Source organism: Polyodon spathula, chromosome 3 (assembly GCF_017654505.1).
Source record: "Polyodon spathula isolate WHYD16114869_AA chromosome 3, ASM1765450v1, whole genome shotgun sequence".
In the NCBI taxonomy this organism is placed as follows: domain Eukaryota; kingdom Metazoa; phylum Chordata; class Actinopteri; order Acipenseriformes; family Polyodontidae; genus Polyodon; species Polyodon spathula.
The window spans coordinates 29,656,981-29,668,986 of NC_054536.1; the positions used below are offsets into that span (position 1 = coordinate 29,656,981).

The 12,006-nt window shown below is 37.2% G+C and overlaps 1 protein-coding gene across 1 annotated transcript in view; it reads left to right on the forward strand.

Moving 5' to 3' along the window:
- LOC121308929 (band 4.1-like protein 4B) overlaps positions 1-12,006 on the forward strand; it is a 146,756-nt gene that overhangs the window by 116,591 nt on the left and 18,159 nt on the right. The window contains exons 19-20 of the mRNA XM_041241658.1: positions 4,784-4,839; positions 6,012-6,113. Coding sequence (XP_041097592.1) covers positions 4,784-4,839; positions 6,012-6,113 — 158 coding nt within the window. The remainder of the gene's footprint in view (positions 1-4,783; positions 4,840-6,011; positions 6,114-12,006) is intronic.

A 12,006-nucleotide genomic window follows, 5' to 3' on the forward strand; every position in this document is an offset into this window, starting at 1 on the left:
GATTTTCTTACAGCCTGTGTTTGGCAACCAGTAAACCAGTAAATGGCTTAGCCGGTTTTATGTTTAGGTTCCCTTAACAGTATAGTTAGCGCTCCTGTGTGGAGTTAGGCTTTTGTTTTGTTTTGTTTTATTATTGTAAATAATAAAAGTGCACAACAGCGCTAAAATTTTAACTCTTGTGTCTGTGAGGCTGTGTTACAATATACAATTGTAGTCAAATGTTTACATACCCAAATGGAAATTTATAATTTCTATAAATTTCTCGAAAACAAAGAACTTTAGGAAAACTCTTTTGCAGCAAAAGTTTTGCTTTTGTGGTGAGGAAAAAAAGTTACAAGAAATAGATGTCTACAATTATTTATTTCAGCATTTATTTATTTTTTGCAAAACTCCAAAAATGCTCATTCAAAAGTATTTATACCCTTTGATGCTGTGATAGAAATTTCAATATAATAATGCAGAACCTAATTCTAAAAAAAGTCTAGAAATTGCTGGATTGTTGATGAACATTCTTTGAGAGTATAAAAGGGTTAGGCATAGGATGATTGCTGTCATTACCAATAAGTAAACATGGGGAAAAGTAAAGAGCTATCTGAAAATTATTTATTGTCATAAAGCTGGAGAAGGAACAAGAAGATTTCCAAGCATTTGAGTATCCCAATTTCAATTACTGTTTCTATTATCAAGAAGTATGTTGGTACTGTCACAATGCTCCCATGGTCTGGAAGAAAGAAGGTTCTTTCACCAAGAACAAGTAGAAGAATTGTGAGGAAGGTTAATAACAATCTGAGATTGACTGCCAAAGATATTCAAAGTGAATTGGTTGCAAGTGTGACTGGGGTTTCCATTTCAATCACAGGTTGAGTATTGCATGGTGAAGGTCTCAATGGTCGCAGACCAAGGAAAAAGCCACTCTTAGGAAAACGTCACAAGGACAATCGCTTGAATTTTGTAAAACGGCATTTGAATGATGGATATGAATTTTGGTCAAAGGTTTTGTGGAGTGATGAAACTAAAATTTAGCTATTTGGTCACGCTGATAGTCATTACGTTTGGAGAAAGTCTGGTGAGGCGTACAAAGAAAAGAGCACCATACCTACTGTCAGGTCGTGGAGGTGGTAATATCCTCAGTGGGGCTTTTTTTCCTCTCATGGCACAGGAGGTTTATTTCCAATACATGGTAAAATGGATTCCATAGCATACCATGTGAAACCCTCCACTACAAAACTTGATTTAAATCGCAACTGGACATTCCAACACGACGATCCAAAGCACACATCAAAATCTACTTCAGAATGGTTAAATAAGAATAAAATCAAGGTTCTGGAATAGTCTAGTCAAAGTCCTTATCTAAATCTGATTGAGAATCTTTGATATGAGTTGAAGAAGGCTGTGCACAAGAGAGGTCCTCGGAATGTGAATGAACTGGAACAATTTTGCATTGAGTGGTCACTGTTCAGGTGTTTGTGGCATATGTAATAAAAAAAAAAAAAGAATTACATCTGACTGTTTCTCCTTTTGTTATGCTATTTACAGTGTTTTGAATACAGCCATCAGAAAGACTGCTGCAGGGCTTCTAGGTATGAATATATCTCTGGTCGTTCTAGAGTTAAAATTGTTGTTTATATGCTACTAAAAATCTTACTTCAGAGTTGAAAAGTGAGACAAACCTTTTAACTGTAAGTATAGTAGAAGCTGATCAGTCTTTGTGTTTTAAGTGAACTGTGAGTTGGGGTAAACTAAACAATTAAAAATGACAATCAGCATTTTAGTACACCCCCACTTTTATTTCCAGCAAGATGAGGGACAGTGATGAGGAACATTAAGAAGTACTCCTGTTGTATTAGATCAACATAAGGCGTAGGAGACAGAGAAGACGATTGTGGGTACACAGAATACTACAGAGTAGGGAGGAGTTGAGGGAATTCCACACAGTCGTTGGTATAGTCAAGTGCTGAAAATTACACCATGGATATTGCCTCAAGGATGTATGCAGGGTCGCCTTGGGTACAACCACTTCCCATTAAAGTAAAACACCTTGCTTAATATGAAGGTAGGCGATATTCCATAAATTATGTATATGTTTATACTAATTATTATTTTTTATTTTTTTTTTTTTAAGCAAAAAAAAGGCTCAAATTTCAGTGTAGGCCTGGTGTTTTTTCCTTGTTTGCCCCCATGTTGTTTTTTTGATCTGAAGCTCATTCAAAACAGCTGGATCCATTACTGAAAATAAAATGTATTGCACAGATTGACTGGCTTTTAGCAGAAAACTAGCAATCCACTGTTTTAGTGTGGGCTTTTCCAAATGAATTAGTTGAATCAATCGACCGGAAGATCAAAGGATGATTGATGTTTTAGAAATGTTTTAACAAACCAAAAAATTATTTAGGGATTGGTTATTGTTATATGTGTGTGTGTGTGTGTGTGTGTGTGTCTGCCTGCATCTGCATCACCTATGAATGCTTTAGTCTAAATATAAACATTTAAACATGGTGATTTGTGATTGTGTCGCAGTTCCTTCAAAAATGTTAGACATGTTAAACAGTTAACAGTGTGAAGATCACTATTTGCTTAGAAATAGATTCACTGTACTGCTTTGAGCACTGTGATATGGTAGATGTAGGCAAATGCAGTACAAACTTTGCTAACTGGGAATGTGATTTTACATGAATATGAGTTCTTTAGGGACAGACTGGCAAACACAGTGGGGTCTGCTCAATTGATCTAAACGACTGCAGATATAAATACCGCCACTGTTTAATAATATTTAATAAAGTGCCCAAGTTGAAGAAAATCAAATATGAACCAGATCATGTTATAAACTTTAATTGTATTTCTCTGTAAATATATTATATACATGTATTTATACTGTACAACACATGTGCGAATACATTTTCATAGATAAACCAGTTTATTTAAATGTATATTTGTTGTGTCGTTTATAGTAACAACAAAAAAAAATCTGTTATGCCTGTCATAATCAACTTATGTTTAGCATTTTTTACTGTGTTTCAGTTTCAGAAGTACTGCAGTTTTTTTTTTTAAATGCTGAGGTTTTAAATGTATCATTCACTTCAAACAGTTTATGCTTAAAAGAAACCCTTACAATACAAACAGAAACCATCAAAATTAAAATTGGGGAGTAACAGAGTCAATTTAAAAATGACATAAAACCAATGAACAACGAACAGGAACCAGCAAATAGTACAGCTGCGAAAGCAGACAGCACACGTAACAGTCACAGTGAGGCAGAACAACTACACCTAAGAAATTAATGTATTAATGCAATTCGGGCCTGGGTGAGCAAATCCATCACTTCACACAGGACATCACCTGCTGCCGCTCAACTGAGCTTCAGAAACACGCCATTCCCACAAACCCCGCACCTGGGAAACAAAGAACCAATAAAATTAAACTTTATTCAATCATACAACCAGTAGTAAGACCCTGTCGTACCAACAGATCACTGCAGACGTGGGAGGACACAACATAGTCCAAATTTGAACTTCGAAATAACAGAAACAATTGAAATAATACATAAATCAGCTCAATAGAAGCATTGCACTGTTTAATATGCCATGCCACTGAAAATATCAATTTTATTTATACTCCGCCACTCGCCAAGGCTAACTCATAAAATCAATTTGATGTTTTCTGTTGGGCCATGGCCTACCTCTCTATATGTGCAATTCAGAAGCTGTCGTTATTTAGATCTGATGCTTTTTGGATCAATTGAATAGACACCCATTTGCTACAGAGGTTTATAAAGTAGGTGTTGTTGCAGCAGTTCTGTTGTCAGTCTCTGCTTCGTATACATAGAGAGACCCAGGATTGAATGGCAAGGGGTGCTCAGGTCAGGATTGAGGTTCTGTCTTACAAGGTATCCAGTTGTTACTTTTGATGAGAAATAAAGTCAAAGAGAGTGAGAAAGTTTGGTGGCTGGTGGCCATCTTGATAAAGGAACAGCCCGGAACCAAGATGGCCACCATTTGATTGATCTGATTGGTTGATTGTTTAATTGTGAGGTTGGTAGTCTGGCATGTGGCCAGGTGCTGATTGATTGATTGAATGATTGTCAATCAAGATTACCTCATTTGCTGGAGCTGCCAGTTGCTTCATCGTTCAGATTTCACTGTTCTGATCAGTCCACCAAAAAGTCTGCAACTCATCTTTGTTTAATCAGAAGATGCCAAATAGCTCTCTCTTCCACTCTAATGAGAAAGACCATGTGATCCTAAAATGGCCGTAAGTTTATTAATTATTTAAATTGACATAAAATATGAAAAAAAAAAACATGAAATGTGAAGTTGTTCATGTTGAGGCAAGAGAGTTGTAATGGCTGCAGCATATATGGGAAAAGCACTGCTAGTGAGGGATAACCAATACCAGTAAACCAATGCATAGTTAACCTATTATTTAGTAGGGTGCAAAATATTGAAAGATGTGCTGTAGTCACTAAGGTTTTAAAACCCATTTTATTTTGGTACCCCTATTGTTGCCTCCTTATTGACAAGGTTCTCGCTTCCATGTTGGTCATTCATCTACCCATAATGTCACTGTGGATATGCACTGCGATTAGGGCGTTGTTTTTGTAACACAGGTAAATAAAGGATTAATAAATTAGAACAACAGACCCCCACCCCACCAACCCCTCTGCCCCCTGCACATGTTCCTAATCACTAACAAAATTTCAATTTAGCAGTATGGCTCAAAAAGCAGCTTGACATTAGCAAGTCCCCTGGAAAGCTCTGCTGATGCCTTTTTTTTTGCCTCTTTACAGGTTGCGAAAGAGGATGGAGCCATGTCAGACCACAGCATACAGGAACATGATGGGAGGTCCGTCAAGCTTTTCATTTTTTATTTATAAAACTTGTCAGTTTATTCAAATGCACTTAATCAATAAACCGTATGGGCTGACAGTAACTGCACATATAGATTGTTGATTTATTAATTTGGTTCTACTGATTCTTTTGGGGGCTCCAGTTTCAGTCCAGTTCGCAGTGTTCAAATCACTAACCCTCATTTCTTTAGCCTCCATAGAGGCTAAAGATTTGGTGGTCACTCTGGGCCCAGGTAAGTCATGGTTGGGTGGGGAACTGGTCTGTGCATATTAGAAAAATAAAACAGCTACATATTTGTCATTTGCCAGAATTATTTAAACTGAAAGTGGGTATGGGGAACAAAATAATCTTATTATCTTTATTCAAAAAACTGAGCTCTGATCTGGAAAGGACACAAAGTATTTTGATCAAGTCTAGCCACTAGGAGCTATAATTGCATGCTTAATTGAAAATTGAAGATTATAATCACTGATTTTAAGGAATATAAAGAAATGATGCTCTGTAAAAATGTGAAGGGGAACTGTAATTTCCTTGCAGCAACCAAGGCCCAGTTAATCATGAATAGTCACTTCAATACTTTCAACATGTGCGAACCTCACTGTCATTATTCACTGCTAATGAAAGTCCTTTCTGTAAGACATAATATAAGGAATATCAAACTGATATTAAAAGAGAAACTTGGTTATTACATGCCAAAGTATTCTTCTTGTTCAGATTCACTTTGTATCATTTTCTGTTTGTTACCACAGACTGGTGACTTTTTTAAAAGCACCCCTGTGGCCTAAATATAGCTATCAGAATCATATCATCGTATCAGAATCATACACCAGAGTGTAGTCAACTTTTTCTTCTGCAACACATTGCCCCTTGTGAATGCTGTTGTTATTGTGTTCACCAGGGTCACATTAATGGTTACAGGCCGGTGTACCAGATTTATGTACAGAGAACTCCTAGAGCTCTGTTGAGCCCACAGGGGTGTTTTAAAATTGGGAGATCTCAAAACAAGTTGCTCATTTGGGCAACAATGCTATTGCTCCCACCCCGCGTACATTTACTTAAGTGAGGCTGGTACATATTTTTACTTAACGTAGACCTATTATTAAAATTGTACGAGACTGGAAAATATGAAATGTTTAAGTTTTATGTGTTTTGTGAAAAAATTGACAGGGATCCAGCGTCTTTGCAGGATACATGGACATCATGGGCAGCACCGGAAAAACGTGAAACAAAACCTCCCCGTCTCAAGAAGCTGGTCAGGCAGTACAGCTTGTGAGTTCCTCCTGGAGGCCTTCATATTTCCATTGCTCTTCATCCAAAATGTAAAAAAGAAATGTGCTGTTAGGGGTTACTGACATGAATGGCTGGGCTTCTCCAAATATATCACAGCCTTGATATGTAACCATTACCATGTGGGTATGTACCTCCTAAAGACCCAAAACATGAATACGATATATCAAAGCTGCTCGACGAGCCTATGACACAGTCATGGCCTGACCTCGAGGACATAAAAACAGTGAAGTCACAGACCTCAACGTCATTCTTCCTTCAAGCCTGCTGCAATCGTGGATGCAGTGACCTTGAAGGTTAATGGTTACATTTCTATCTCAGCAAACCAGGGTTATAATAATAAGTTTCTCAAGCATATGCTTAGAGAAAGATGCACAAAACTTGCAGAAACTGTGGTTCATCAGTGCCTCCTTGGTGTGCTCTGGCCCCAGACAGGAAGAGCATGTGCCGTGCTTGTCCTCAACAGGCAGATTGGCCTTGCGTGTGTCGCAGGGTTGAAACCCAGGCATGATTATAGACAGCATACTGCTTATAGACAGCAACTGGGTGGGTCAAGACCAGAATAAGACTGGTTTGGGCGTGAGCACCAGGCAGTAGCGGGCCATATAGGACCGGGTAGAAACCAGGTCCGTACCAGTTCGGTGACTTTAGCACCAGCTCATTTTAGTAATGGTGCGATGACATCAATCCCTGTTTGGTACCAGTACAGTACTGGATCGGGAATGGAGTGGGTCAGTGACCTTGGTAACTCACGGTAGGGGTCTGCCAGTTCGCAGTTACCGCGGGCAGCAATATACAGGGATGCCCCCCTTGTACAAGCACTGGCAAAACCACTCAGTACTCGCATGAGACTGGGAGAAGCCATCCGGTAATGGTTACATTTCGTACTTGAAAGGGAACAGCAAAATTACTGGCCTGTACCTGCGTATGAGCCCACAATACAGTAATTCTTAATTAGTTAATTAGTGTAAGGAAGTAATTGTTGTTTGATTCTTTGAAATCACTCCTTAAATAGGATAATACCATGAATGTCTAAAGAAAAAAGTGAGGAAATCAGGTCAGATCCATTGTGAAAAAACAACATTGAGAATTAAACATTTCGGTTTTGGAAAGATTAAGAAAAAAACTTAGCATCTGTAATATCAAATTTCCTCTTAAAATCCCCCAAAATTGTTTTGTTTATCTGAACCGTATCGTAACAAGGTCCTGTTTGAGGACTACACATGCAGCCCAGGTGTGTTCAGGTTGCAAGCTACTTAAGACTGTATACAGCTATGGCCAAAAGTTTTGAATCAGTAAGAATTTTAGGATTGTGGCATCATTTAAATAAATAAAAACATATTTTATTTAACATCACGTAATCGCAAAAGTCTACCAGAGACCCATAATAGTGGTACAGTATTTCACGTTAGATTTTGAAAAGTCACATTTGATCAGTTTTTCGTGAAGTATATGGAAAACTACAAAGCAGTATAATTCAATATGTTAACATAACATTATTCAGCAGGTTCCATTCGACTTTATGAAGAAAAATGGGTAATTCTATAGGGTCATGCAACACTTTTGGCCGTAGCTGTAGTTCTATAGGGGTATATAGGCATTGGCCTGTGTACAGTGGCGGTACCAGAACCTCCTCTCAAAGGTGTTTCCACCTTTAGTCTCTTGAACATACAGGTAAGCAGAGGTAGAGCCTGCTACTATTACAGCAAGCCATTGTGGGGCGTGGCAAATTGCTCTTAAAACAAACAGCGATGTGTGAGGTTTTACTATACAAATGCTGCAGCACCTACTAAAGTTAAACCACTCTGCCATCTAGTGCCAGATGACTATATACTTTGAAATAATACATACCAAGACAAGTATATATTAGTTCTGTTATTATTATCCTTTTGTTTCTTTCTTTTTTTTTTCCAAAGCAGGTCTACAGCTGTATAACCTCTACTATAACTGGGAGACCTTGCAATTACATAATTCCCACAGTTATTCACCTTACTGTACTGTGGAATTTTTTTGGGGGGGGGGGATTGGTTATTATGCTTTTTTTTGTCTTTTCAACAATGAAAAATATTTCACATCTGGAGACGTCATTACCATATGAAGTTCCAGTGAAACCAACAGTTAAAATCTCTGTTATCTATCATTTTCAATTAGGAAAAGATACTTGTATCTTGCGTACAATATTAGACTAATGTGTGTATTGGGGGTAAATTAATGTATTATATATCCATCAATCAAGCTTTGTTTCTTGTATAGTGTCTTTCGCGATAAATCGCCTCAAAGCACTTTCAACATACAAATAACAAAAAATGTGTAATGTTCAAAACAATTTTGAGAAATAGTAAAAGATGTGGTTAAATACCTCTTTCCAGTACATGCATTAAATTAATAAAACATGTATTTTTAATTTTTTACATTAAGGCAGTGACAAAATGTACATCATTTATAAAAAAAGAAAAAGTATAATCTAAGATGATAATTTAAAATACATATGCTAAATAATAAAAAATGTGTTTTTAATCTTACTTTTAGTGCAGGAAGAGATGGTGCCTCCCTTATAAATCGTGGAGATTGAGACCATCACCAAAATTTACTAGGAGCAATAACTTCGAAATTACAAATACAACCAACACAATAAAACGTGCAGTTCAGCAACATACAGAGATTACAGATCTTACAGACAAATTACAGACTACAGAGCTGCTAGTGTATTTTGAGAAGTGAAGGCATGTTCAGCACACAGTAGACTAGATGCACTAGTGTGTGATACTGGAACTCAATCCAATGTTACCGCAGCCGGGATTGAATTACGGTGTGCCGAAAGGCTCCAAAAAAAATTAATTTGTTAATCGCAGAAGTTAACTGCAATTAATTGACAGCTCTAATATATATATAAAATATGGATTGTAGCGTAACATGAAAGCCTGATCAATCAGACTGCAGAGTCTGTTATCTGAACGAAAACCGCCAAACTCCACATTGTCATCGATTTGCCTGAATCATTCAATGCACAGAGCAACTACTGCTAGGCAGTTTTTCTATTCACGTGATCCACGATATTTTCCCTCAGGCATTATTTCCGCATGGTTATTAAAAACTTGAAATTAATGGTGAAAATTTGACTTCCAGCTAAAAGCCGGGGTGTTGACTCAGCATAATCTGGTAATAGTCGAAATGTTGATTCCACGAGAGATAACTAAGTCTAGCATATGGCCATGGGTATAGATAAGGCCAGCAACATGCTGAATAAACCCAAGGGCCAGCATCCTAAAAGCTCTAGGAAGGGGATCTCAATCCACATCTGCACATGTACAGTCACAAAACAAGAAGTATTTGGGCAGTTAAAAAAAACTTAGAAAAACCACAAAGTGATTTCCATAATTTCAAATCGTTCTATTGAAAGATATACATTAAAGTAGAGTCAGTTTTATAATAAAACAACAAATTATTACATGACATGCATAAAATGAAAAATAACATGCAAAAACTAATTTCACACTTTGACAAAAGTATTTGGGCAAGCAACATATTTCGTATGAAACCCATTCACTGCTAATTATTGACAATTCTATAGAATACTGTGGCAGGCTGGCGAGTGGATAGAGGCCCAGAGACAGTCTGCAGTTCAAAAAAAATACTAATTTTATTATAAATAACACAAAATAAAAGTGCACAATGGCAAAAATAAAGGGATTTAAACACAAAAAAAACCCAATACAAAAACAAATTTACAAAAACAAGGTTTCCAGGCTGGGCAATGCCTTCACTACCAACACCAACACCAACACCAACACCAACACCAACACCAACACCAACACCAACACCAACACCAACACCAACACCAACACCAACACCAACACCAACACCAACACCAACACCAACACCAACACCAACACCAACACCAACACCAACACCAACACCAACACCAACACCAACACCAACACCAACCTGCTTCCTCAGCTCCCTCCTCTCAAATGAGAAGCAGAGGCCTCCTTTTATGTCAGGTGGCTGGGCCCTGATTGATCATTAATTAACCTAATCAACTAATCAACCCCAGCCACCTGAACATAATAAACCCAGGCAGGTAGGGGAAATTAACCCCATCCCTGCCAATTTAAAAAAGGCAGAGCTTTGCTCTGCCACAAATACATAAACAAATAATCATCAAGTGCTGAAACATAAATTGGAAATTTGCGAAAAAGGAACAAAAATGGTTAAAACTAAAGAGTACAGCAACGATTTCATAATGGCAACTGAACGAAAAAGGAGAAACTACCAGAGAAATAGCAGAAAGGTTCAGTTTGCTGAAAAGCACATTGTGGCTATTATTGACAAACACAGGAGAACAGGAACTACTGCAACTAGCTCCAGGTGTGGAAGACCAGAATGATTTCTGCAAAATCTGGAAGAATCATTTGAGCAGCCCGGCAAAATCCAAAGATTACTGCAGAAGATTTGATGCAAGAATTGAGAGAAAATGGTCAAGAAATTCACAAGCAAACAATTCAACGATACCTTAACAAGATGAATGTCCATGGGTGAAAGCCAAGATGCAAACCTTTGTTAAAAACAATACACAAAAGAAAACGTTTGGAGTTTTCCATTGAATACTTGAAGAAGCCTGATGATTTCTTCAACCAAATTGTATGGTCAGACGAATCCAAAATATAATGTTTTTCACCAAGAAAGCAACAATATGTTTGGAGAAAGAGAGGAGAAGAATTTAAAGAACAGTTAATCATGCCCAGTGTTAAACATGGTGGAGGTTGTGTGATGGTATGGGTTTGTTTTTCTTCCAGAGGCACTGGTGACCTTTGTATTGTAAAAGGATCAATGAATGCTGCAAAATATCAAGACATTTTGCACTCTCATTGTTACCCAGTGCTAGAAGGCTTATTGGACGGAAGTTTGTATTCCAGCAGGATAATGACCCTAAGCATTCTGCGAAGTCTACAAAGGAATTTCTGAAAAAAAGGAAGATCAGTTATGGATTCGCCATCTCAATCCCCAGAGTTGAATACAATTGAGATGTTGTGGATTGGCTTGAAAAGGATGCTGTTTCAAAAAGCTGTATGTGTTGAAGAATGGGCAAAAATATCTCTGGAATGATGCCAGGAACTAGCTTCAAAATACAAATAAAAAGACTGCAAGATGTAAAGAAAGCAAGGGGTGGGCACACAAAATACTAATATAAGGGTGCCCAAATGCTTTTGTCAATGTGTGAAATTTAGTTTTTGCATGTTATTGTTCATTTTATGCTTATTATCTAATAATTGATTTGTTTTATTATAAAGCTGAGTCTCTAATTTATATTGTATTATTTTTAATAAAACAATTAGAAATTATAGAAATCACTTTCTTTGTGGCTTTTCTCATTTTTTTTTTAAATTGCCCAAATACTTTTCTCAGCGACTGTATGTTAAAGTTGCTTAACCGCATAACCCTATCATGCTTAACAACCATTGGAGATACAAATTCACCAATTTCAGATAGGAAATAAGAATTGGGTCTAGGCAGCCAATAAATAACTATAAAGTAGGTACTTAATGGATTACATATTATTTCAAATGAACAGCCTATATAAATTATATCATTATACAGTACCTGTGCATAGTGCAATGGGGATAATAAAATACAACTTTTATATAGCGCTCTTCATGTGAAACATCCCAGGGCACTTTACAATAAAACCAAATAAAGAAAGAGAATAGCCATTGGCCAAGCAATGAGCTAAAAAAATAAGCTAACTGAAACAGATTAAAAAAAAGTTTCAACTGTGCCAGCATTCCTGATTTGATTTGGGAGACCGGCAGCATAATAATTAAAGTCCCTTGCCCCTCCTTATTTTAGTCGACTTCTAGGAGCTACCAGTAGGCCA